The sequence below is a fragment of the Euphorbia lathyris genome, chromosome 2 (genome assembly GCF_963576675.1).
Source record: "Euphorbia lathyris chromosome 2, ddEupLath1.1, whole genome shotgun sequence".
Taxonomy (NCBI): Eukaryota; Viridiplantae; Streptophyta; class Magnoliopsida; order Malpighiales; family Euphorbiaceae; genus Euphorbia; species Euphorbia lathyris.
In genome coordinates this window covers 66,147,023-66,174,256 of record NC_088911.1, presented here as the reverse complement: position 1 = coordinate 66,174,256, position 27,234 = coordinate 66,147,023, and the positions used below count along the sequence as shown (strand labels likewise).

Below are 27,234 nucleotides of genomic sequence, written 5' to 3'. Positions count from 1 at the left end.
TTGCTACTGTGTTTGGTACTATCGAATTCGAAATCGACATCATTTTCTTGATGGAGAAGACGAAGATGAGCAGAGAAGCAAAGACAAACCAGCTTTTTTTTCTTCCATTTCTGGAGAGAGGGAGTGAAAGAAAGAGAGAAGAGAGAAGAATGAAAGAGTAAAAATGAGCATTTTAGGCTGTAGAAGGGGGAAAGGAGAGGGAGAACCGGTCAAGAAGGATATTCAAAGGTAAAAAAGTTAGTCAACGGTCATAGCGGCCATTAGTGTTAAAAAATGTAAAATTAAGTGACCATAACATTAAAAATTGAAGTTCAGTGATCATAATGTTAAAAATGGAAAAGTTAAGTCGCAATGAGTATAATTTACCCAAATAGTAAAATTTTACTTAAAATATATAAAACTAATCAATGCTAAGAAACTTTGAGATGTAAAATTAATAAAATACTTATACGAAGAATTTGAATATTGGATTGATTTATGAAATTGAAGAAGCGGGAGGGATGAGAAAAAAGAAAAAAAAAAGATTAAGTTGTTATATACACGTATTTTGAGAAAGTTAAAATTGAAATAAGGATAATGCAGTGAAATGATTACTTTTATTTTCAATTTTTTGTTATCCAAGCTAATGAATCATCAATTTGGGAGGGTCCAAAAAGGCATTGCAGCACAAACGGACGATCCTAAGAACAAACTCTCTCTGTCTCTCTCTCCTAACTGTCCTCTATCTACAGACGAAGAATCAAATATATTAAATAATTATTATATCTATTAATCTATAAAAGAAAAGCAAAAGTTGCTCTCTGTTTACCCACCTCTTTTTTCTCAATCAAGATTGTGTTTGTAGAGTTTGTTTTTATCTTTTTCTTCCTCCTAATTCAGACGATCATCGACTTGTTTTGCTCTGCTATTTTATTTCCATCAATGGAAACCATTTAGATAAGGAAGGTACGTCCAGTTTTTCGTTTTAACTTTGCTTTCTTTTCTTTGGCTCTCTGTCAATTAGTAGAAAATAAACAGATCTTTTTTATACAAAGAGTTTTGTTCCATCATGGCTGTTGCTGAGAATGCTGGGGCAAAAAACTCTACTTCCGGTCAAAATTTTAACACCACTGTAGTATCCTCCGACTCCAACGATCTGGATAGAAATGAATCTTTGGTCAACACCAAGGAATCAAATTTTCAGCCCCAAGAGGATGATCCCAGAAATTTTGAGAGTGCAATTGCAGCAGCCACTTTAAACAATGGGAAGAGTAATGGAATCCAGAAGCAGCAGCAGATGGTTGGCTATGGTACCAATCAGATTGAAAGACCTAAATCTAATGGGTTGAACGATATGAGTGATTTGGCTGAGATTTTGTCCAAGTTGAATCCCATGGCGGAAGAGTTTGTGCCTCCTTCCCTCGCTACCAATCATGCTTATCTGGGTAATCTGTTTGGCTACACTAACAATTTTGGGTTGCAGAGTAATCTTGGAAATGCCAACGGAAATAATACTAAAAGGGTATGTTTGAGTATTGATTTTTATGAGGGTGTACATCAAAGGGCTTTTTTTTTTTTTTTTTTTTTTTGCTTTAGCTTGATGTTTATGTTTGGTGAATTTTGTGCCAGAAGAAAAACAACTTCAGTCAAGGGAGGCGAAGAATGAACACTAGGACTAGTATGGCTCAGCGAGAGGAGGTAATTAGGAGGACTGTTTATGTTTCTGACATCGATCAACAGGTAATACAATAGCATTCGGCTCTCAATTTTTTGTTTGTTTTCTGTACGTGGATTGCTTCAACTATTTGTGGGATCATTGTTTCTCTTTATTTGTAATTGTACATAGGTTACTGAAGAGCAGCTTGCTGGTCTTTTTATCAATTGCGGCCAGGTACCTATATTTATTTTGCTCCCCCCCTTCTTCTTTTGGACTTTCCAGCTTATTTTTCCTCTTTTTTATGACAAAGGTGGTTGATTGTCGTATATGTGGTGATCCAAACTCTGTTCTTCGATTTGCCTTTGTTGAGTTTACTGATGAAGGTACCGTTGAAATCGAAAATGCACCTTTCCCTTGTCAAGAGCATCGTTTTATTTGACTATACAATGTGCTTGCAGAAGGGGCCAGGGCTGCTTTAAATTTGTCCGGGACGGTTCTTGGATATTACCCACTAAGAGTGCTCCCTTCCAAAACTGCCATTGCACCTGTTAACCCCACTTTTTTGCCAAGGGTGAGGACAGTCTATAATTAACAATGCGATCCTTGTCCATTTTAGCAATTGAATCAGTGGTAGATTTTGTAGGTATTCCTTTGAAAGTATTTGGTTTACAATCTTACTTTTGCATGCTTTTGTGCAGTCTGAAGATGAGCGTGAGATGTGTGCAAGAACCATATACTGTACAAATATTGACAAAAAGGTAGTTCTAGAACTTGCATATGTTCTCAGTAGTTTTCGAACCTGTTAAGGGCATATGCAGGAATCTTCTTCTTCTTCACTGTTTCGCTTTGTTTGTTGATCCAGGTCACACAGGCAGATGTCAGACTCTTCTTTGAGTCTTTTTGTGGAGAGGTATTTCAATGTTTTACAATGTACTGAGAAGAGTCTGTTGGATTCTCGACTATTCCTTAAACCACATTCTGCTTTGAGCAGGTTCAACGCTTGAGGCTTCTTGGGGACTATCATCATTCTACTCGTATTGCTTTTGTTGAGTTTGCAGTGGTAATTACAAATAAATTCCTGATCTTATTGTTTTTTTTTTAATTGTTTGTAGATATAACAAATGATGTGTTTTGTCTGAAATATAGTTAAAGAGTATCAAAACATTATTCTGCAATTTGGTAAAATCATTATGTTCACTATCTTCTTTAGTCGATGTGCTATCATTTCACTGCTTCTGGTTGTAACCAATCTGGTGTTTCTATATATGTTTTCAGTTACAGGCTTGCAGCATTATAGTTTGATCTTTTTTTGAAAATTCTACTTTTCTGTGCCTTTTTGTATCTCAGGAAACTGCATTAGATTGATCTTAGTTAGTTAGTGCTCAAACTTCAGAATATTGAAAGGATGGGACCTCATTGCTCTTCCTTTAAGAATATCGTACACCAAGCTGTTAGATTGCTTGTAGTTTGGTAAAGCAGTTAGATTACTTGCCTTTAGTTGGGTAATGCGGTTAGATTTCTCACATTTAGTTTGATATGTATAATATTTTTTCTCTCAGGCAAATATTAGTAGGTTCATATATTTAAATCCTTGTAATGGACAATGATGATATATATGCAGGAGGATGCATTAAGCAATATACTTACTCATGTTCTCATGGTGGAAAAATACTATTGTTTATGAGATTTAAGTTAAATAGGATGGAAATTTGATTTTAGAGGTTTCAGTTATGATTTTAGCAATATGCTTACTCATGTTCTCTCATGAAGAGAATTTGGCTGTTGATGGATGGATGGATTGGTAGTATATATAGTAGAAACAGTGAATGAATGAAAAGAGGGAAATAGTCAAGGGAAAAAGAGAGAGAAGAGAACTAAATAGTCAAGGATACTTTCGAACAACTCATAATGAATAAGAAGAAAATAATATGTTAAATCATATATGGATAGAAAAAAATCTATTTACGATCTTATTGCATTTGGTATTAGTGATCCCATTCCTATTCGACACAAGGTTGAACAACAATTAAATTCTTTGTTTTAGAAAAACACATAAAAAGTTTCTTACAGTAGAATCTCCGAAATAGAAGTGAACAATACTTTGGCTTATTCAATTGGTGATAAAATTTTATTGTCCAAATTGTGATTTGATTTAAAATAAGATATCAATGGTTTTTCCATGAAGACAGTTTTGAGGAGGTATTGTGATTTTTATTTTGGATTTTGTATTTATAAATTATATTGAAACCATACGTAACAATTTTAATGTCTGATTAATCATCTTCGAAATTGCATTTTGTTTGATTGGACACGGATTTTGTTTTTGGCTATATTTTGGCATCGGTGTATAAATTCTTCTGTCAGTTTCCTTGAATGTGGCATGATATATGTGCACGTCACATAAGGTTTTGGTGGGTATAGTTTAGGTCCATAAAAGACCATCCTTATAAGTCTTGGATGAATAAAGATGCTTTTCTTGAAAGCAACAGTTGAGACTTGGTGTCTTAATTTAAGTTATTTATTTATATGAAGAGTACTCAACTGCATCGTTTTTTTTTTAATATTTCTCTCAGTGAATTATGAACAATATGGGAAACAGTTCAAATTTTAGTTGTAGAGGAGCATGTGTCACACTCATGATTGGTTCTTCATAAAGCTGGCAGAATGACAGGGATTTTGTTTAGAAGTTCTGGTTGTTTTGGTAGGGATGGAAGGGAGAGATCTTTGTGATGTGTGAAACGGTTGTTGATTGGTTTGAAATTTACTGATGTGGATGTACGATTGTTTGTATGCATGGGCTATGGGGTGAACTCATTTTTTACATAGTTTAGACACTCATGGCCAATTGTTTGGTTCTGTTGATATGTGAAAACACAGTATTGAATTCAACAATTAATAAATTTTCATGCTGCCATTGCACATTTAATAGGGAGTAGTGTGCATTTTTCTTTTTGGAATGCAGTAATGAGTGGCAACTGACATAAAAAAGCTTATGCACAAAATTTAGGTGAGTATTAACTAGTTGTTACTTTGTCATACACTCTAATGAGGGTGCTCATCTGTATAATTGTCAGATACTAATATGAAGTGGACCTTTAACTATTAGCTCGAGCTTTTTAGTTCAAGTGGTTCCACGATGTGGTGTCAGAGCCGGTTTGACCAAGTGGTCCAGGGTTCGATTCCTGAGAACCCCATTTGTTGATTTAATTGCAAGACATGGTAATATGGGCCTGTGTTGTGCACGTTTCAAGCCCAGTGGACATTCACGTGTGGGGTGTGTCAGATATCAATATGAAGTGGACCTTTAACTATAAGCTTGAGCTTTTAGTTCAAACGGTTTCATGACAATAATCAATGGTTTTCTTCCATTTATTCAAGAGAAAAAACTAGTGAAATAGTTCTCTATCATGTGATTGTCTGTCTCCCAATATCAGTGTATGTGTAAGACCGAAGAGCTTAAGTCTCTTAACTAATTTTTATCTTTGCTTTATAGAAGTTTCAGGCAAAGTTCTTCTAAGAAACAGGAAGATGCAGACCATCATCTTTAACAATTTTTATCATCCTGATTTTAGCTTCTGTTTAATAGTCTTTTAAGAGCTCACTTTCCAAATTCTCATTTGTGTTGTATTTCCATTTTGTGCTTGCTTTAAGTCAATGAACTGCGCGATGGGTTTCCCTTTATAGGTTTATTACTTTTTTTAAATGTCTTGGCATCTGTCTCTGTTAGTTCATTTTGAAAGCTTTCTTATTTTTGTGTTTTACATTTATGAAGCTTCATTATTGGGAGTCTTGAATTGGCATTTGAGTTAAGCTTTAGTTAGTTCATTTCATTTCTAAATATTTATTTTTGTATTTATTTGTTTTGTCAAATGTGCTGCCACTCTTTTCAAGTTTTTCCCATTCATTTTGTCTTTCAGGTTTCAATAGAACTCTTCTGAACAAGTATATGTAATGCTGGCATTAGTGTTCTTATCGTTGAAATCTGAACAATGCAATATAATTTACTGTGTAAATTCCATGTTTTTCAATAAAAGCATACTTGTTTGTTAAGATTTTTTAAGCACATTCTAACCATCAATGGCATTTGTGGAGTCCAGGAGATGCTTGCTTTGCTGTTCTTTTGTTCTTACATAGGCTGTGTTTGTTTGTTTAGTTTTTTTTTTCGTCCAATCTACCCATTGATTTCATTTAGTTATCTTCTGTTATACATTTTGTAGGAGATTGTTGCATGCATCATCAAAACATAAACAGTTTTCAAGTATTGTGAAAACTTAAGTTCCTTTTGTTCTTGTATGTTACAATTACGAAATATCAGAACTATGGTTGGATTTTGTTCATGCCTCAATCATCACATGGTTTAGGTGCAAACATTAGATGTGTATATGTCACGTATACTAGAAGAGTTCAGGGACTAAATAAGTAATTGGCCTTGTTAGTTAAGTTAGTTACTTCCCTAAAGCCTATCTCAGAGAATAGATTCTCTAGGTTGTTAGCTAGCTATTTTGTTTGGTAGTGAGTTTGTTAGTACAACTGTACCTGCTGCTAACAGCTAATTGTTTTCACTTGCCTATTTAGAGGCTGAGTGTGGCACTGTTTCCTCATGCAGAATTTTAATGAAATTTATTCCTTCTTTTTCTCTATTTTCTCTCTTCTTCCTCCTAAATCTCTCTTCTATTCTCCCTAATTTTCTTACTCAGAACCGTAGTTCTGACAGTATACCTTTTGGCACGTATTGACTATACTTTCTAAAAATGTAGTGGTTGAGGCTTAGAGATACATGGTTGCTTTTGTGATGTTTCACCACAGTTGAAATGAGAAGCAACACAGAGCTGGGCAGATACCAATATTATGAGTGCTGAACTTGGCTGAATAGCCATGTGTTCATATTTAATCTTTTCTAATTACAGAGCTCTTAGAATTAAGCAAGTAGATTCTTTCTTTATCTATTAGGAGGACTGGAAATTCGATTTGGGAGAGTTAGGAAGTTATATACATATATCAGTTGCTTTAGTGCTTCTTACAATTTCTTTCACTGAATGGATGTGGTTCTTACGATTTCTCTCTCTGAATTTGATTGATTTTGAATGAAATATACAACAGATGTGTTTTACTGAGAACTATTTTCTACTTGACTGTTGTGGTTCTTGCAATCACATTCTCTGAAAAGTTGAATATCCAGTTTGACTAATGATTTTTTAGGTAGTATAACATTACTTGCGTATGTGACTCCCGAGTTTCTTCCTTTTAACTAAACCCAGAAGAAAACTTCAAAGTGATGTGCTGTTAAAATGTGTTGCAGGCTGAAAGTGCAATTTTAGCTTTGAATTGCAGCGGTGCGGTCCTTGGTTCTTTGCCCATAAGGTAATTTTGAAGGATCATTTGTAATAACTGGAAAACCTTTTTACCCTTCAATATTCAAGGGTGATTGTGAATGCAGGGTGAGCCCATCGAAGACTCCAGTGCGGCCTCGCATTCCTCGCTCTCCATTGCACTGAATCATGTCTGATGCCTCCAGGCTAAACAGCAGTCTATAGATATATTTATATATATATATATATATATACACGCATACACATATATATATATATAGAAACTGAAATGTTTGGAAGGTACTTGTGGCCTTTGTTTTGTCTTTAATCATTTTGGTGTTGCATCTGAGCCTGAGCCTGAGCCCGGTATCGAAAAGGTTTATGGTTTTGTTGTTAGCTCATAGAGAGGATAGAATTTCGATGATGTGAATCACTTCTATTTATGTTATGTTGGCTCTAAATGACAATTTGGAAATGTCTCACTCGTTTGATATTCTCATGTTGTTTTACCCTAAACACTACTACTGTTTAGTTAAGATTGAGAGTTAACCTAAACAACAAAATTGTTAGGCTCAACTTTTGCTAAGGTATGTGATCAGTTGGTTTGACTGATTTTATTTACACCTCCATGCGGTACTCTATACTATGTAATAATAGAGCAGGAATAAAATGGTTATTTATTATTTCATTGTTTTTCATGTAATACATATTATTTAACTTTGACCAAGTAGAGATTCTTAGCTTTTACCTTAGAATGCCTATTTCTATAACTAATGTTTTTTCATTTTCAAATTTCAACATATTCCTAATCCTTTAAATGGAAAAAACATGAAAAAAAATTCAAAAATAAGAAAATGCTGAAAAACGGAAAAATAGGAAAAATGTGTGAAAAATAAGAAAAACGTGAAAGATGCGAAAAATACAAAAAACATGAAAAAAATGTGAATAAGTTAAAAATGAAAAATCGTGAAAGCACGAAAAATAGTAAAAATACGAAAAATGAAAAAAAAAACAGAAAAATTGTGGAAATGTGAAAAATGCAAGAAAACATGAGAACACAAAATTTTTGAAAATGTGAAAAAGTAACAAATACGAAAAAAATGAAAAAATGGTTAATGTGAAAAACAATAAATACCGTTTTCATGTTTCTTTTTATGTGTTTTCATGGTTTTATATTTTTCACGTTTTTTATTTTTCGTATTTTTATCGTCTTTTTTTTTTTGCGTTTCTACATTTTTAAGTTTTTCGCATTTTTTCTTCCGGGTTTTCGTTTTTACTGTTTTTCGTGTTTTTACCATTTTCACATTTTCCATTAAATAACACTTCATCAGCTCCACAATAGATGTCTTTTAAGTTTAATGCACAATAATTAAAAAAAATGTAATTAATTTTAACTAAAAGATTTTATTACTCTTATATTAAATGCATCAACTAATAAATTTTATCTATTTCCAAAATGAAACGCAACTTAAATAAGGGTATATTTGATAAAAAGCAATTAATGTGCATGAATTGAATCAAAACTTCATGTATTATGGACAAAAAAAAAAAAACTATAGAAAGACATCTATTGCGAAACAGAAAAAATATATATTAAATAGCTCTAAAACCATACCACGATCCTTTAATTTGTTCAAATTGGTCATTATGCCCCCTCAACTTAGGACATCCTAGTAGCCACTAGGGGTGGCAATGGGGAGGGGATTATCCGAAAACCGCGGGTATCCGAACCGACGTAGATAAGTAATAACAGTAAATAGTGGGGATGGAGATGAGGATGAGAGATTATTTTTTTTCAAAACCTAAATGAGGATAAGAATTGCTATATCCATCCTGTGGGGATCCCCATCCCATTACCGTACAAATCCCCGTGAGGATCCCCGAATAAACTTCTTTAAATTTAAATATCCCTCAAGTTTAATTGATTCAATGTATTAAAAAATAACCCTTAAATTGTAAATGTTATTTGACAAATTTTAAAATTTTAAGATATATTTTTATGTTTGCCTCAAATACTAAAAGTCCTTATTATTGACAATAAATGCAAGGATGTAGCTGAGGTAAGTAGTGTGTTGTATTTCTTATGAACATATGAAAAAGGTTATGGTGAGATTTAGGTTGAAAGAGAAAAAAATATAATTATTTTGGTCACTTGACGTTACAAATAAGTGTAAAATTAAGTTTATAGTATTGTTATTTTATTGGACATAGGATTCCCCGTTATCCGTGAGGATTTGTATGAAGATGAAAAAATCCCCGAATCATTTAATGGGGATTCTTCGAAACCTTCATCGCAAACATTATTAACGGAGTTCCGTCCTGATCCCACACCGTTGCCATCTCAACTTGCTTAAAGTGGTATAATATGCCCTTATTTTACCTATGTGGCATTTATGATGTGCATGTCTCTCAATATCACTTGTATGTTTCTTTCTCTCAATACCATTCATGCTCACGTGCCTTTTTCTCAATTTTAAGAATTATTTGATTTTTCTCTCGGTTTATTATCTACTATCCTCTTTCGATCTACAGTTACTACCTACCGCACGTCCCCATGGGAAGCAACTGCTCCTTTCACTCCCTCTAAATCCATAAACTGCTAAAATTTCCATCTTCCTCAACTACGTCTTTTCTTCCTCAACTTCTTCTTTTATATCCATACCCTCAAATGCTTCTAACTCCCTATCGCAATAAACTATCCATCTTCCTTACTTTTCAATTGCCAAAAGAATCAATTCTCCTCTATTTTATGTTATTCACTTTTTTCTCATGCCATTTAGTTTGTTTCAATAAGCAAAAGATAATTCAATTTTGCCGAAAGGTCTTCCGGCAATGACGTCACTGGTTCCCTTACTCTCTCTCGTTGTTCCGACTTCACCCGCACCACCACTAACTATCTCAACTGCTTCTCTACCTGTGCCGTTTGTGGCTATCTCGACTGCTTCCCTACCTTTACTGTCGGAGTCCAACTTAACTGTTTTGGCACCACCATTGGCTAACTCAACTGCTTCTCCGCCTTCAGCATCGATGTCTATAGGTTCACTATCACCGCCTTCCTCGCTGCCGAATAAACTTACTCCAGGAGCTCTAGCGGGACTTATAGTAGGAATTGCATTGAGAGTAATAATGGTAGTTGCTTCAATTCTTGTTATCTCTGTCATTTGCATCTCTTTGTTCATGTTATTTTTCCCCTTCTGGAATTTATTTGTATCTACCCTTAATACTTCAATCTCGAGCTGTGGTTACCCGAATTCAACATAATAATTATGATTTTCTGAAGTTGATATTGTCCACTGAAATAATGTGTTAGTATTGTTATTCCAAAGTCAGAAAAAACAACTATTGGATTCATCAAAACAATTGATGCTATTTATGTTAACAATGTAAATATTGGGGGAAAACATTCTCTCTCATTATTGAAGAATGAAGATTACACACCTATTTATAGGGTTTCGGCCAAGCATACTCTAACTCTAGCCTATTCCTACATGGAATAGGATTAAGACTCCCTATACAAGTCTAAGTCAGATTTAAGATTCCATGTACAAGTCTAATTCTTAATAGTTTACTTTCTATACAATTACATTATATTACCCCCTCAAGCTGTATAGGTCAGGCACGACTGAAAACGCCACATCGCCAATGGTTTGGTAAAAACATCGGCAGTTTGGTATGTAGTCGAAATATACCGAACCACTGGTAACTTAGAACGGACACGATCTCGAACAAAATAAAAATCGATTTCCAAATGCTTGGTAGAATTGTGAAACACAAGATTCGCTGATAGATAAACTGCACTTAAATTATCACACCATAAAATCGATGGTTCACTAATTGGATAACCAATTTCTTTCATCAACATTTGTAACCAACTAAGTTCAGAAGTTAATGTGGCAATCGATCTATACTCAGCCTCCGTAGATGAACATAAAACCGTTTTCTGCTTCTTGGAAGTCCATGACAACAAATTGGAGCCCAAAAATACGCCATAACCAGTTGTAGATTTTCGATCATCCTTGTCACCTTCCCAATCTGCAACTGAGAAACAGTGCAATCGCCCCACATGTCCTTTACAAAATGCCAAACCATGGCCATATTTCCATTCAAGTAACGCATAATGCGTTTAAGTGCCCCCCAGTGTAATTCAGTAGGCGGATGCATAAATTGTGAAACTTTATTAACCGCAAATGCTATATCAGGCCGAGTAAACGTGAGATATTGTAAACTTCCAACAATACTCCGAAATAATGTAGGATCATCAAAACACGGATTATCTCCCAATTGCAACTTTTCGGTTGGATTGGTAGGACTTCATACAAGCTTGGAGGTAGACATCCGAGCTTTGGCAATAATGGCCTGACAATACTTTGGCTAATGAAGAAAAAGACCAGTCAGGGTACTCATAACTTCAATTCCCAAAAAATAGTGAACCGGCCCAAGATCTCAAATAGAAAAATTTCCTTCCAGAAAGCGAACCAGCTTACGCATAAGAGGAGGTGAATTACCTGTAATCAATAAATCATCCATGTAAATTAAACAATATATATGCACCGTACATTTGGTGTAGAAGTACAACGAACTATCCATCTTGGAACCACCGAATCCGAATAGGAGCAACTTAGAAGTCAGTTTTTCATGCGACATCCGAAGGGACTGTTTTAAACCATACCATGACTTCCAAAGTTTGCAAACATTATTCGGTTGAGAGGGGTCAACAAACCTTGGGGTTTGCACTATATACACATCCTCATGCAAATCAACATGTAGAAAAGCATTTGAAACATCCAATTGCAACACAGCCCACCCAAACGAAACAGCCAAAGAAAGTATAAGACGAATAGTCATTGGTTTCACAACTGGACTAAACATTTCAGTAGAATCAATACATGGTCGTTGATGATAACCTCTTGTAATCAAACGTGCTTTGTGCCGATCAATTGTGCCATCTGCCTTTGTTTTTAGTTTGAATAACCAGCGATTATCAATTAAATTAGTACCTGGTGGAAATGGAACAAGTTCACAAGTGCCATTCTTCATAGGAGCATTATACTTTTCAACCCGTGCATGTCTCCATTCAGGAATCTTAGATGCTTGTAGGTACGTAGACAGTTCGGTGAGGACCGCAATGGTCAATATCTTAGGTTTGAATGTCCCAACTTGAGAACGAGTAACCAAGCGCTGGTTGGAATCCCGCAAAGCATTCAAAATGGGTGAAACCAACATAGTGGGAGACGGCATGACAGATTGCACAAATTGATTTGAAGCCGACAATGAACCCAAATCAGCTTGTAAACTCACTGATGGTAATGGACTGGCGGCCAGGGGCTGGGAAGCAGCATCTCGAATAGGGAGCAATGGTGTTTGTGGAGACCTCGATTTTTCAACTTGGGATACTGACACATCAGAGATTACAGTTACAGCAGGGGTAGACACTCTTTAAAGAATCGAACGAGACACTTTAGACAATGGTGAGCTTAATGGAAAAGTCACAGTCGGAGTATGCAGAAGAACCAGTAAGGAGTCATGGATAATATATTCTTTAGTGCGTACTAACCCCGAATAAGGGAACTCCTATTCATCAAACAAAATATGGCGTGAGATATAACTTTTACCACAAACCAAATCAAAACATTTATAACCTTTATGAAGTTTGCTATGCCCAAAAATATGCATTTGATGGACTGAGGAGACAATTTATGAGGTGAATATGGACGTAAGTATGGATAACACAAACAACAAAACATCTTCAATTGAGTGTACTCAGGAATTTTACCAAAGAGCATATGAAAAGCAATAGCAAAATTGTTCGCAGATGAAGGTAAACGTTTAATCAGATAAACAGTTGTATCAAAAGCATAGGACTAAAAAATAGTAGGTAAACCAGCATGATTTAACAAAGCTAATTCAGTCTCAATAATATGCCTATCTTTTCTCTCAACACAACCATTGTGCTCAGGAGTGTAAGGACATGAGGACCATTGAACTATACGATTCTCTGATAAGTATTTTGTAAGAGCACGAAATTCACCCCCCCCCAATCAGACTGAAAAGTTTTAATAGGTACCCCAAACGATTTTTCCACAAGAGTCCGGAAGTGAATAAACGTATCATACACATCAGATTTGCATTTCAAAAAATAGACCCATGAATATTTGGTATAATGATAAAAAAAACTATCACATAATAAGAAAACACATCATGCAATTGAATTTTTTTCGCAGGCCCCCACATATCAAACAAACCAATTCCAAAGGTTGCTTAGCAACAAACGATGATTGAACAAAAGAAAGTTTGTGAATTTTGCTTAAACAACAAGCATCACAAAGAGTTTGATTTTTATTATCCGAAGCAATTATAACATTATTTGATAATAATTTTCTAACTATTGGTGCTACCGCATGACCTAAACGTGCATACCAAGTTGACAGAGCTGCAAAATTAATTTGAATTGGATAAGAGGAGGTCACTGGAAGATAGTATAAGCCATCATTACTCCGCCCCTTGAGGAGTGTTGCTCTCGTTTTCAAATCCTTGATAACAAAAGAATAAGAAAAGTATTCAACAGAAATTTTGTTAGATTTCGTTAGTGAACACACAGATAAAAGATTTTGAGACGTAGAAGGAACAAAAAGAACATCTTAAAAATCAAGATTTTTACCATTCAGCTGACATTTAAAAGAGCCTATAGAGTGAATAGGGATATGAGAACCATTACCAATTTGAACTTGTTCAGGTCCTTGATATTCAGAATGAATTTGGAGATTTTCCAAATCAGAGGTTAGATGATGAGTAGCACCAGTGTTCATGACCCATTGCTGACTAGTTAAAGCCGATGCCAAATTCGACTGAGGCTGATTGTTCCTTTGTTCATGCAAAAAGGTAGGTGAGTTGCACTTATTTGCATAATGACCTTGGCCCTTGCAGTTATAACACATAACAGTAGAAATATCAAACAAAGCCGATTGGGTCTGTCGAGACCAATTTTGTTGTTATGATTGATCACCAAAACAAAAGTTTTGTTGGTTGAAAGAGGAACGCATACTGTCGTCCTCATCCTCTACCCCGAGAATGTCCGCCGCCCTAACCATAAAATTAGCCGCTGGTGTGGTGAGATCAACTGAAGCTGAGTCTTGACCTAACTAAAACAGAGGTGTGATTTTTAGAGAAAAAAAAAGCATAGAGGCCACTCATAATGGTAGAAAAACAGAGGCCTGATTGGAGAATTATTCCGCCTGATTTTAATGTATGAAGTAGAAAAGCAGAGTTTTAATTGAAGAAGTAGAAAATCAGAGTTTATAGGAGAGAATGAGGAAGCAGGTTCAATTTAAGCAAGAGGAAGAAAACAAAAAAATATTTAGGTTTAGGATTATGGCTCTGATACCATGTTAACAATGTAAATATTGGGGGAAAATATTATCTCTCACTATTGAACAATGAAGATTACACACGTATTTATACATGAGGGGTTCGGCCAAGCATATGCTAACCCTAGCCAACTCCTACATGAAATAGGATTTAGACTCTCTATACAAGTATAAGTCAGATTTAAGACTTCCTATACAAGTCTAATTCTTAACAGTTTACTTCCTATACAATTACATTCTATTAATTTACCACTTCAATTCCAGCAGTTTTCTTTTCAAACCTGAATTCAACATTTCAGTTATGATAATTTTCAAGAGCTAGATAATTTTCAAAACACGTATGCCAAGAAGCGTCATTCTTTTTCACCAGCAAAGCTGGGTTAAAAGAAGCACTCTGATTCGGTAGGATTAAGCCCACCTCTAATAACTCAGAAACTTGATGTTGAATTTCTCCCTTTTGAACGTGGGGATACTGGTACGGGCGAACACTCACTATTCCCTGTCCTGTAAGAAGACTGATAGCATGATCATGTATTTGTCTTGGGGGCAAACTAATTAAGGGCTCGAAGACTTCCGAATTTTGGAGCAGTGGGTACTACAAGTCGGTTGTCTGATCTATTGACAACAGAGAACTAGTATGGCCAAAAGTTAAATTTTCCCGTCATCCGTGGTCATATCAAGACTAACCTCCCAAAAAAACTTGTAAAGCAAACAATTCAAGTTGAGTCTCCTTCATACCATGTAATTCGATCATCTCGCCCTCATACACAAATTTCATCCACCGTTGGTCCCAATTATAAGACTTCTCCCAACGATTTAAGCAAAGTCATTCCTATAACCATATCCAATTGCCCAGGGCCGGCCCTAGGGGGAGTTCCTCTAAGCCGGCACCTAGGGCCTCAAATTTTTGAGAAAAAGGCTATGTTAATTTGATGCGGTTGGAAATGGGAGAGTATTGACGCGCCCAACGGCGTCGCACCGCTGGACCGACTAAGGGATAAGTGTACCCCGTCGTTATCAAGTAATAAAATCTGGACAAGTTCAGGTATCGAATCCACAGGATTTATTCCTGCAAGTACCGATCTACTCAATCTCAGTTGTTATCTAAGCTGTGGGGGGTTTGAATTTGGTTTTGATTAAATTAACCTACTCCTAATTAAGTTACTTCTACTCCTATCTAAGTTATTCTACTCCTAGGTGATCTTTTACCAATGTAATTGCCCGAAGGGACATGGGGTGATACAATAATAATGAAAATAGATTGTTTAGACAACGGATTTAAAACCTAATCTAAGTCACTTGTGTCTGAGGCGATTAACCCTACCTATCCTTCTGAGGTACCTAGTTCGTGATTCCCTTGTAAGGCCGAAACTAGCTCTAAGGATCAGCAATTTGGGCTTAATCATCTATAGGGTCGTCAATCCTATAGGCACTGACTAGGTCAGATTCAGCTCGCAATATGTGCCAACTTAATATTTGGATTATCGAATGAGTTAAACCAATCAGACAAAGCGTAAGACAAAGATACAAGTAATAAGACAATTGAACAAAACAAAACTATAATATCATTAAAGGTGAAAAGTATTATCACGAAGATACAATGAGCCTAGGATTCATATCATGGATCAGAGGCTAGACATAATATAAAAAGAGAAGAAAAATCCCTTTCAGGGAACCTGTCTACCAATGCAGGCGTCTTCCTAGGACTTAAGGATGGAGCTTGAGCAATCCTCAGTGAATGGAGCTTCGGAGGTGTTGAAACACCTTGCAAACATGATTTTGATTTGACAAAATTATTTAAGTTAATCCATGATTAAGACAATTAAATTTAAGTGCTTTAATTTAATTGTACTAATGTGTTTGTTCAATGTTGAGTATAAAGATATTTATAAGAACAGGAATCAAATTAAGACAGAACATAGTCAGCATGACAACATAGCACGAGCTGAGTAAAGAATAACTCAGTACGAAAGAAGGAAAGTCTTCTTCAGAACCGAAGCTTACAAATGAAGCTGATCAACGAAGTTGAGTGGAACGCAACCCAGCATAAAAGAAGAGAAGTCTTCTTCGGAACTATATCTTACAGAACGAAGCTGACCGTGGAAGCTGAGTGAAAGGCATCTCAGTATCGAAATTGGCAAAAATCAAAGACAATGGCTATCAAAGTCATGCTGAATGATTTTAAGACAGCACCAATGATCCGTTTGCTAAAAGACAAGATCCGAAAGTGATCTGCACCAATTCAGAAGCTTTGGAATTATGCATGGATACAGTTTCGAGACGCATGGGTCAAATGTCCGCTGGCTAAATGACGAAACCTGCACTACAAGATAAACCTGCAAGAAGAAGACAAGTCTGGCTCCCACGGAATTCAGACGACAGGATTGGCCTGCAAATCTGAAGCTGACCAGAACAATGTCGGAAGAAAGAGCCGTTTGAATTCAACGGATAGATCCGAATTCAAATGATTGTGTCTTCAGATTTCAACAATAAAAGGACAAGTACACTTCTTGGATCCTTTGCCGAAATACAAGAGAAAAAGTATACACATACAAAGCACATCAAAACAAGAAAAAGATCTTACACCAACTTTCTATCTCTGTGTAAAAGCTAGTTTGATTTTGTAATCATCTAAAGTGTTCTTTGTCTGAAAAAGAACAAGTTTGTATCAATTGTAAAATTGAGAGAGTGGTGCTGAGTACTCGGTTTTAAGTACTCAGTGGTAGAGAAATCTAGGTGTTCGGTTATAGCACTTAGTAGGAGTTGAGTAGACGAATAGAGGACGGTACTCTTGCATATTCAACTGCCTTGTAAACGGTTTGTGCTCTACCTTTAAAGAGCTCAGTATTGGATTGAAAAAGCCCGGAGGGATTCTGGGGAATGGACGTAGGCGGAGAGGCCGAACCAGGATAAGCCGTGCTGAGTAATTTCTAACTCTCTCTCAATATATATCTGTATGTGTTGTTTGCTATATTTACTCAGTATATACATTGTTTAAGCTGACACTGAGTAAATCAGAGTGCTGAGTTGGAAGCTGACCACAAAAGTGTCATTTCCCAACTCGCAAGTAAAACAGTTCTAGTCAGTATCTGACTAAAGCCGTCTTACGCCTCACTCGGCCGTGCTGACCAAAATTGAGTTGTGAAGGTCAAAGAATTAGAATAAGTTAGCATAATTAAAACTAAAAAGTAATATTAGTTCCTAACCCCCCACCCCCTTGGAACTAATTACACGGGACCAACAAGTGGTATCAGAGCCTAATAGCTCATTACTCAAAGATATAACTATCTTGAGTTGATCCCGATAAATGGTTGAGAACAGCACTCGTTTCCTTCCAGGGAACCAAACAACACAGATACTCCCTGAGGGATTATCAATTAGTCGGCCTCCCTTGTTTTTTGGATCAAATTATACATTTTGGAAAAACAGGATGAAGAACTTTATTCAAGCTACAAACATGAGTGTGTGGCTTGCAATAGTTCAAGGCCCATATGTGCCATACAAAACTGTTGACAACGAAAAGGTTGTTAAAAGTGAAACTGAGTGGTCAGAAGATGACCTTAAGAAATTACAAAATAACACTACGGCTATCAATATGCTTCACTGTGCTCTAGATGTTGTAGAGTATAATAAGATTTCAGGTTGAGAGTCAGCACAGGAGATATGGAAGAAGCTGGAGGTGACCTATGAAGGCACGAGCAAGGTCAAGGAATCTAAGGTAAACCAGCACATGAGACTCTACGAGCTGTTCGAAATGAACGAAAGCGAAGACATCTCGGAGATGAACTCAAGATTCACAAATATCATAAATGAGCTCAAGAGGCTCGGGAAGAATTTCACCGAAGAGGAACAAGTGAAGAAAATCTTGAGAAGTCTACCCAAGAGCTGGCAAGCTAAGAAAACGGATGTGGAGGAAGCCCAAGACTTGACCACGTATAAGTATGATGAGCTGATCTGATCTCTTCTGACTCATGAGATCTCTATGAAAAACTTAGAAGCAAAAGAAAAGTTAGAAGACAAGAAGCAGAAATCACTTGTCATGAAAGCTGACTCAACCGAAGCTGACTCATCAGATGATGAGGAAATGGCCATGTTCACAAGGAAGATGAAGAAGCTGTTCAGAAAGAATGATAAAAACAGCAAGATGCCATACAAAAGAGGTGATAGATACAAAGATGAGTCCAGTGACAACAGATATAAGAAGGACAGCTCCAAGCCTGTCACGTGCTTTGAGTGCCATCAAACTGGGCACATTAAGTCAAGCTGCCCCAACTTAAAGAAAGAAAAGAGGGGAAGCAAAAAGGCAATGGTGGCCACATGTGAAGGAAATTAAGGCTAAGGTATAGCAACGGAAATATAAAAATTTTAGCCTACTTCCTTTTAACCATAGGATCCGTTAATCGTTATTTCATATAAAGAGGGATAAGAAGGAATACCTTTTGAAGAACAATCTACCGTTGTTAAAGAAGCGCCCACAATTCTTCTCCGAGTTCCCAAGCACGAAGTATAACACGGTGAGGTTAAGTTAGAATCAACCCTTATGAGATGCAACCAAAATAGATTGCCTCTAATTAACCAACACAAGATCAAAGAGAAAAGGAGATGAATGAAAATTAATCAATCGACGGAAGCCGTATGAATTCTTGTCCACGAACTAGGGGATGCGAATTCACTTTCTCTCTCTATTGTATGTTTCGAAAATCACAATAAGGGGAGGGGTTAGGCTTAGTCGAAATTCACTTAGTAGGGGGGTATATATAATAACTTGTATCTAAACCCTAGTTAGATAGGAATAGGTTACTTAATAGGAATTCAATTCGGAATAGGATTCCCAATTATTATCTTATAATATATCTAATATATCTAGGATAATAATAAATAACCTAATTGGATAATAATAGGAGTATATTAATCTAATTAAAACTCCTAACTTAATTATCTCTTAATTAATTTAATTCACAAACCTAATCAAATTAGGATTAATGGAATTAAAATATTTTCTAACTTATTATATATAAATTTCGGCCTCCCCTAATTAAATGGGCCTTACTGGGCTTATTTGGGCTTCCATCTATTAATGACATCCATCTCTCTTTTGGTTCCAAGTCTTATGTGTGATCCATTAGGTTCTTACTACTTCTGGCCGTATGCAACTATTAAATTAATTTCTTCAAGAATTATATTTAATCCTTGCATAACGGAATGATGTACTGAGTATGTTATTGGCAAGTCTGTAATCATTCCCCCAGAGTCCGTTAAGAAGACAGGTTGATTCTGTCGTTAACCCTTCCGTATTAGTTACAGTATAATTCGATCCTTTATCAACTACATCCTTGAACTGAATCTTATGACTATGGGTGATGTCAAGTCACATATAGTGAGACGTTCGTTTTACTTGTATAGGCCGAGTCAACTCAAATAGATAGGTTAAGTGAAATCTGTATTTCTTACTCTTAAGCTATCACCTTGCAAGGATTTAGAGTCGAGTCTTCCACAAGCGATCCTTGGATGTATCTCCCATTAATCGGGAGTGATAAATGCTCAATCCAATGTATAACTACCCTGACATTACCTCCTGTGACACCCAACCTTTGCAGTTCACAACCCAGAGTCATCTCTGTTAAGGATCGTGGGACCGCAGGATCAAAGTCTCACATTCAGTAATTCAGGATGACCAATTAACATTCCTTTGAGTCTGAGGATTAGTTATACCTATTAATACCAATGAGATGAATAGGTGACAAGGATGAATCTACCCATCCTGTTATCTCAAATCGGATCCCCAATCCTAATGAACGACGTTTCATCGGATCTATGTAACTGTCCAGATATCTATATATATGAAGCTTGTGAGATCAGCTTTCTGTCGGACAGAAGACATTGTTACATACAAGTCTCAACAGTGATATATCAATCCTAAACATATCACTTGACTTGGGGTGGTTTTAAGTTTATTAGTTTATTATAAAGTTTTGTCTCACTTCATGCTTGTATGAACACTTTATAATCACTTTAAACAAACTTACGGATTTCCTTTTATTTAGACTTTATTTAGTGCTTAAAAGGGATTGCCTTTATATAGTTATAAAACATATATCTTATTAAAACAAATGATATAAAGAACAATTCATTTACATTAAGTTTGTATCCTGCAACAATTGTCTATAGGACACTAAACCCCAACATACTCCCACTTGGACTAAAGCCAATTGTTTCTAAAACTTATCCCAATAGAAGTTAAATGAAGATCATGTACTTTCTGGGTTAAAGGCTTTGTCAACGGATCTGCAACGTTGTCCTCTGTAGGTACTCTTTCTATTCTCACATCTCCTCTAGCCACAATCTCTCTTATGATGTGGTATCGCTTTAGGTAGTGCTTGGATGCATTATGAGACTGTGGTTCCTTTGCTTGCGCAATGGCTCCATTGTTATCACAGTACAGAGTAATGGGATTGACAATGTCAGGCACCACACCTAGTTCTATAATGAACTTTCTAATCCAAACTGCTTCCTTTGCTGCTTCCGTAGCAGCGATGTACTCTGACTCGGTCGTAGAGAAAGCTACGCTTCCCTGCTTGGAACTTTTCCAACTGACCGCGCCCCCATTCAAGATAAACAGGTATCCTGATTGGGATTTAAAATCATTCTCATCTGTGAGATGACTAGCGTCTGAAAATCCTTCAATTTTCAGATCTCCTTCTCCGTACACTAGGAACATGTCTTTAGTCCTTCTCAAGTACTTAAGAATGTTCTTGACGGCAATCCAATGCTCGTCTCCCAGATTCCCTCGGTAACGACTAGTTACAGATAACGCGAACGCTACGTCAGGTCTAGTGCATAGCATAGCATACATAATCGAACCGATCGCGCTGGCGTATGGGACTACAGCCATGCGTCGTTTGTCATCATCAGTTTTAGGACATTGATGATTGTTCAACTTTACTCCATGTAGCATGGATAAGTTACCTCGTTTCGATTCAAGCATGCTAAACTGATTTAGCACCTTTTCAATGTATGTAGCCTGTGAAAGACCAAGCAGTCTTCTCGATCTATCTCTATAGATCTTTATACCAAGTATATAAGCTGCTTCACCAAGGTCTTTCATTGAGAAGTTACCGGATAACCATACTTTTACCGACTGTAATAGAGCAATGTCATTTCCCATTAACAGTATATCGTCCACATATAGTATGAGAAATGCTATAGAGCTCCCACTTGCTTTCTTGTAAATGCAAGCTTCTTCGCAATTTTGTTTGAAACCAAATTGTTTTATGGTTTCGTCAAAACGCTTATTCCAGCTTCTAGATGCTTGCTTGAGTCCATAAATGGATCTCTGAAGTTTGCAAACTTTATTTGCATCCTTTGATATGAAACCTTCAGGCTGCATCATATATACATCCTCAAGCAGGTTTCCATTTAGGAAAGCTGTTTTCACATCCATTTGCCAAATCTCATAATCGTAGTGAGCGGCAATAGCAAGCATGATTCTGATTGATTTGGACATAGCAACAGGAGAGAAGGTTTCGTCATAATCAACACCTTGTTTCTGACGATATCCTTTCGCTACCAGCCTAGCCTTGTAGGTGCTAACCTTTCCATCCATGTCAGTCTTCTTTTTGAAGATCCACCTGCACCCAATGGGAATTATCCCTTCGGGTGGATCAACCAAAGTCCACACTTGGTTAGTATACATGGAATCCATTTCAGAATCCATGGCCTCAAGCCATGCTTTAGAATCTGGACTAGTAAGAGCCTCTTCATAGTTTTCGGGTTCGTCGTCTAACACGGGAACCTCGTTATCATCTCCCACTAGAAAACCATATCTAACTGGGAGTTCACGAACTCTTCGTGATCTACGAATAGGTGCCACTAGAGTCTCATCTAATGGGACTTCTTCGGGTACCTCAACCGCTTCTGTTGTTTCAGTCGGTGTTTCTTCCTCTTGAACTTCGTCGAGTTCAATCATGCTTCCCTTTTGTGATTCTTCGAGAAACTCTTTCTCTAAGAAGGTTGCGTGCTTGGATACGATTACTTTCTGATCATCTGGATAATAGAAGTAATATCCCATAGTTTCCTTAGGATATCCAATGAAGAAACATTTATCAGATTTCGAATCTAGTTTGTCGGACGCAATGCGTTTGACAAACGCTGAACAACCACATATTCTCATGAATGAGAACACGGGTTTCCTACCAACGAACAATTCATATGGTGTGGAACTAGCGGATTTAGTTGGCACTCGATTTAGGGTGAAGAGGGCAGTTTCTAAGGCATAGCTCCAGAACGTCTTTGGAAGTAAGGCCATGCTCATCATGGATCGTACCATATCTAATAGTGTACGGTTTCTCCTCTCGGATACACCATTGTGTTGTGGTGTATAGGGAGGTGTCCATTGTGAGCATATCCCACATTCAGTTAGATAATTCAGAAAATCATCAGAAAGATATTCGCCACCTCGATCGGATCGAAGCGTCTTTATTTTCTTTCCTAATTGATTTTCTACTTCATTCTTGAAGCATTTGAACTTGTCAAAAGCTTTTGATTTGTGCCTCATCAAGTAGATGTAACCATATCGAGTATGGTCATCTATGAAGCTAATGAAGTATCTGAATCCTCCTCTTGCTTGGACCGACATAGGACCGCATACATCTGAATGAATAAGTCCTAGAGTGTCTGATACACGCTCACCTTTATTGCTAAAGGGTGTCTTTGTCATTTTACCTTTTAAACATGATTCGCATGTTTCCAATGATTCATGATCGATTGGATCTATAAGCCCATCTGAATGTAGCTTTAGCATACGTCTCTTGTTTATATGGCCTAAACGACAATGCCACAAGTAAGTTGAATTATCTATCTTATGTCTTTTGGTATCAATTGCAAAAATAGGAGTTTTATCATCTAACACATAAATCCCATTTTGTGATATTCCTGAAAAATAAAAGATCGAATCTTTATAAAAATTGCAACTATTGTTCTTTATTGAAATATGAAAACCGTCGTCAACAAGACGGCTAATAGAAATAATGTTACGAGACAACTCAGGAACGTATAAACAATTCCTTAATTCTATTACAAGCCCAGAGGGCAAAGGTAAAACATAATCTCCAATTGCGAGGGCGGCAACTCTTGCTCCATTTCCAACTCGCAAGTTTATGCTTCCTTTCTTTAGTTCCTTAGTCTGATTTAGCTCCTGCATATTTGTACAAATATGAGATCCACATCCGGTATCAAGTACCCAAGATTCAGACAGCGAAACTGTATTTATTTCAATATAAAACATACCAGATGCTGAAGCACCGTTATTTTCCTTTTCGTGGAAGGTTAGGTACTCCATGCAATCCCTCTTCCAATGCCCTAAGTCACCACAATAGTAGCACTTTCCTTTGGGTTTCTTTGGTTCCTTTCCCTTCGTTTCGGTGAGCACAGCCCCCTTGCATTTATCAAGATGGTTTGGATTGGGAGCGACCCCTTTCCTTTTTCTCGATCCTTCAATAGCAAGGGCCAGTATCTCCTTGTTTTCTTTTATAATAGGCTCGACTGACTCGAGCATATGCGCAAGCTCTACGAGAGAGGTTTGCAAGCCACTCATTTGGTAGTTCATTATGAACTGTGAGTAACTCTCGGGGAGGGACTGAAGAAGTAAGTTTTCACTTAGTTCACGGTCCATCGCATCTCCAATACTAGAAAACTTGGTGATAAGGCTGATCATCTTTGCACAATGTGCCATTACAGATGTGCCCACCTGCATCTTGCTTTTATATAACTCCTTGGTTATTTCGAAGCGTTCGCACCGAGTTTCATTCACAAATAACTCTTTGAGGTGCTTGACCATGGAATAGGCATCCATATCTGAATGTAGTTGCCTTTTGACTTCCGGTGTCAGAGATGCAAGTATGATGTCCCCCGTTTGATCATCATCAGATTTATGCTTCAAGTAAGCATAAAATTCTTGGTAGGGAGCATCATCAGTTGGGTAAGGGGGTATCAGTGTATCAAGTACATACCCTTTCCTTTCGAACTTCAAAACAATTTTGAGGTTACGAAACCAGTCGGTGAAGTTTGAACCATTCAATTTGTTATCGGTAATGATGTAACGCAGATCGGTATTAGTCATGATTTTAAGAGTGTGTGTTTAAACAAAACCTGAGAGTGAGAAAGAGTAAACATACGTCATTCATTTGCTTTAAAGTATAACAATCTAAAATTATAGGCCTTTTAATTTATTTCAGATTGCTCCCACTATTTTGCCAAATTAATAGCCCTCCATATTAATTCGAAGAATTTCACAAATCCTTTAGTGAGCTAGGATCCTAACTCCTGAGATTTCGCCTTGAGTTTACTCAACAAGCTAGTCTCATTCATTAGGTAGATTCATATGATCAATCACATCTCTAATGTGATTCCTAGGTTATTGGGTTACTAACCACATTAGTAACTAATATGCTATTCACATTAATCCCAACCATCTTGCCTATTAGTTTATGATAACATGAGTTTACTCATCCAATTATCATAATCTAATTTAAGTATTACCCCATATTCATGAAAGAACGATTTTCGATAATTCAGGTGTTACCATAAGACCCCGAGCTTGAGTTTACTCAACAACCCAAAGGCCCCCAGTACTGCCGGCTGAATTATAATATTAGGGAGGGGCAACCGATTTTAATAACTTGCTTATTTACTTAACTTTTTAATGAGGGATTTTATTTTAGGTCTCATAATCTAACTTAGTCTTGATTTGCTTTAGCATACATCAGACACATACATTCACATACATTGGCGTTATGGACATATCATCTAAATTATTCCGTCGAGCCAGAGACGGAATAAAAGGGCAAACCTAAGGAAATACTAACTATTACATATTTCTCTTTAGGTCCTCCGTCTTCTCCATGGCGTCTTGAAATTACATATTAATTTCTATACTACTAAAGAAAACTTCAACTGAATTGAAGGGAATTAGATGAGAGGAGAAATTACAATAGATAATAGATAGGCAGGACTCGCAGGCCCTATTTCAAAAATACCAAAAGACTAAAAGAGGGTCCAAATATGTCCATAACTCCAAACATGCATAGACTCAATTAAGTAAATTTAATTGGTTGATTACATAACTATCTTATGTAATATTTATGTTAATCACATTAACTTAACAAATTAACTTTCATCCAATTTTACTTCTAATAGTTTCGTATCCTTTTATATTAAACTTTTAGGTTAATATAACTATACAAAACTTTAATTATGCATGTTCCAATTATTTAGATTTTAATTCATTTAACATTTTGATTTACAAATTGGTAAAACAAACTTTTAAACAAATTTTCATTCGATAATCAAGAACAGAAAACTATCAATTTCTGAAATATATATATATTCAAATATAAAACGATTTTAAACCATTTAAAATCAAGTGGGTATCGGGCCGGGCCTGAGAGTGGGCCGCTGCCGATTGGCAGCGGCCCTTAGGCCGCGCGGGACGCCGCTGCCTTGCGGCAGTGGCGCCCCAGCGCCGCACGCAGCTGCTGCCGCGAGGCAGCAGCCGCGCGCGACAGCGGCCAGTCGCGCCGCGAGGCGCGACTTGGGCTGCTGTCGCGTTATTTTTTTATATAAATAAATATATATATATATATATCAGGTTTTTAAAACGGTTTTAAAAACGATTTTCAGAAATAAGAAAAACTACAATAGGTTTCCGTTTTATCTTTAGTATTAATAAAACTGATTTTATTAACCTAACTATAAAACTAATAGATTTTGTTATAATGATTATCAACCGAAATAATTAGAAACATACGCATAATCAATTTTAATTAACAATTAATTAAAACTTATTTATCCTTAGGATTAATTAATCAAAACTATTTGTTAATTAATCCTAACCATAAATATTTATTCAATCCTATTGAAAAACTTCTAAATTTTCATATATGAAATAACGGATTTAACGATGGCTCTGATACCACTGAAGGAAATTAAGGCTAAGGTATAGCAGCGGAAATATAAAATTTTTAGCCTACTTCCTTTTAACCATAGGATCCGTTAATCGTTATTTCATATAAAGAGGGATAAGAAGGAATACCTTTTGAAGAACAATCTACCGTTGTTAAAGAAGCGCCCACAATTCTTCTCCGAGTTCCCAAGCACGAAGTATAACACGGTGAGATTAAGTTAGAATCAACCCTTATGAGATGCAACCAAAATAGATTGCCTCTAATTAACCAACACAAGATCAAAGAGAAAAGGAGATGAATGAAAATTAATCAATCGACGAAAGCCGTATGAATTCTTATCCACGAACTAGGGGATGCGAATTCACTTTCTCTCTCTATTGCATGTTTCGAAAATCACAATAAGGGGAGGGGTTAGGCTTAGTCGAAATTCACTTAGTAGGGGGGTATATATAATAACTTGTATCTAAACCCTAGTTAGATAGGAATAGGTTACTTAATAGGAATTCAATTCGGAATAGGATTCCCAATTATTATCTTATAATATATCTAATATATCTAGGATAATAATAAATAACCTAATTGGATAATAATAGGAGTATATTAATCTAATTAAAACTCCTAACTTAATTATCTCTTAATTAATTTAATTCACAAACCTAATCAAATTAGGATTAATGGAATTAAAATATTTCCTAACTTATTATATATAAATTTCGGCCTCCCCTAATTAAATGGGCCTTACTGGGCTTATTTGGGCTTCCATCTATTAATGACATCCATCTCTCTTTTGGTTCCAAGTCTTATGTGTGATCCATTAGGTTCTTACTACTTCTGGCCGTATGCAACTATTAAATTAATTTCTTCAAGAATTATATTTAATCCTTGCATAACGGAATGATGTACTGAGTATGTTATTGGCAAGTCTGTAATCATTCCCCTAGAGTCCGTTAAGAAGACAGGTTGAT

General features: G+C 36.3%; 1 protein-coding gene across 4 annotated transcripts; it reads left to right on the top strand.

The window, feature by feature from the left end:
• Positions 1–661: 661 nt before the first annotated feature.
• LOC136218507 (polyadenylate-binding protein-interacting protein 10) lies at positions 662–7,438 on the top strand. 4 transcript variants are annotated; one of them, XM_066005413.1, is made up of 11 exons: positions 663–945; positions 1,018–1,501; positions 1,609–1,719; positions 1,826–1,870; positions 1,947–2,019; positions 2,095–2,207; positions 2,335–2,394; positions 2,499–2,546; positions 2,628–2,696; positions 6,936–6,997; positions 7,074–7,438. In XM_066005413.1, exons 2-11 carry the CDS (start codon positions 1,049–1,051, stop codon positions 7,129–7,131), a joined length of 1,092 nt encoding a protein of 363 aa, XP_065861485.1. In that variant the 5' UTR covers positions 663–945; positions 1,018–1,048; the 3' UTR covers positions 7,132–7,438. The 4 variants fall into 4 exon arrangements, with proteins under 4 accessions (XP_065861486.1, XP_065861485.1, XP_065861483.1 ...); XM_066005412.1 differs by having other exon boundaries at positions 664–945; positions 1,035–1,501; XM_066005414.1 differs by having other exon boundaries at positions 662–1,501; positions 1,612–1,719.
• Positions 7,439–27,234: the final 19,796 nt, after the last annotated feature.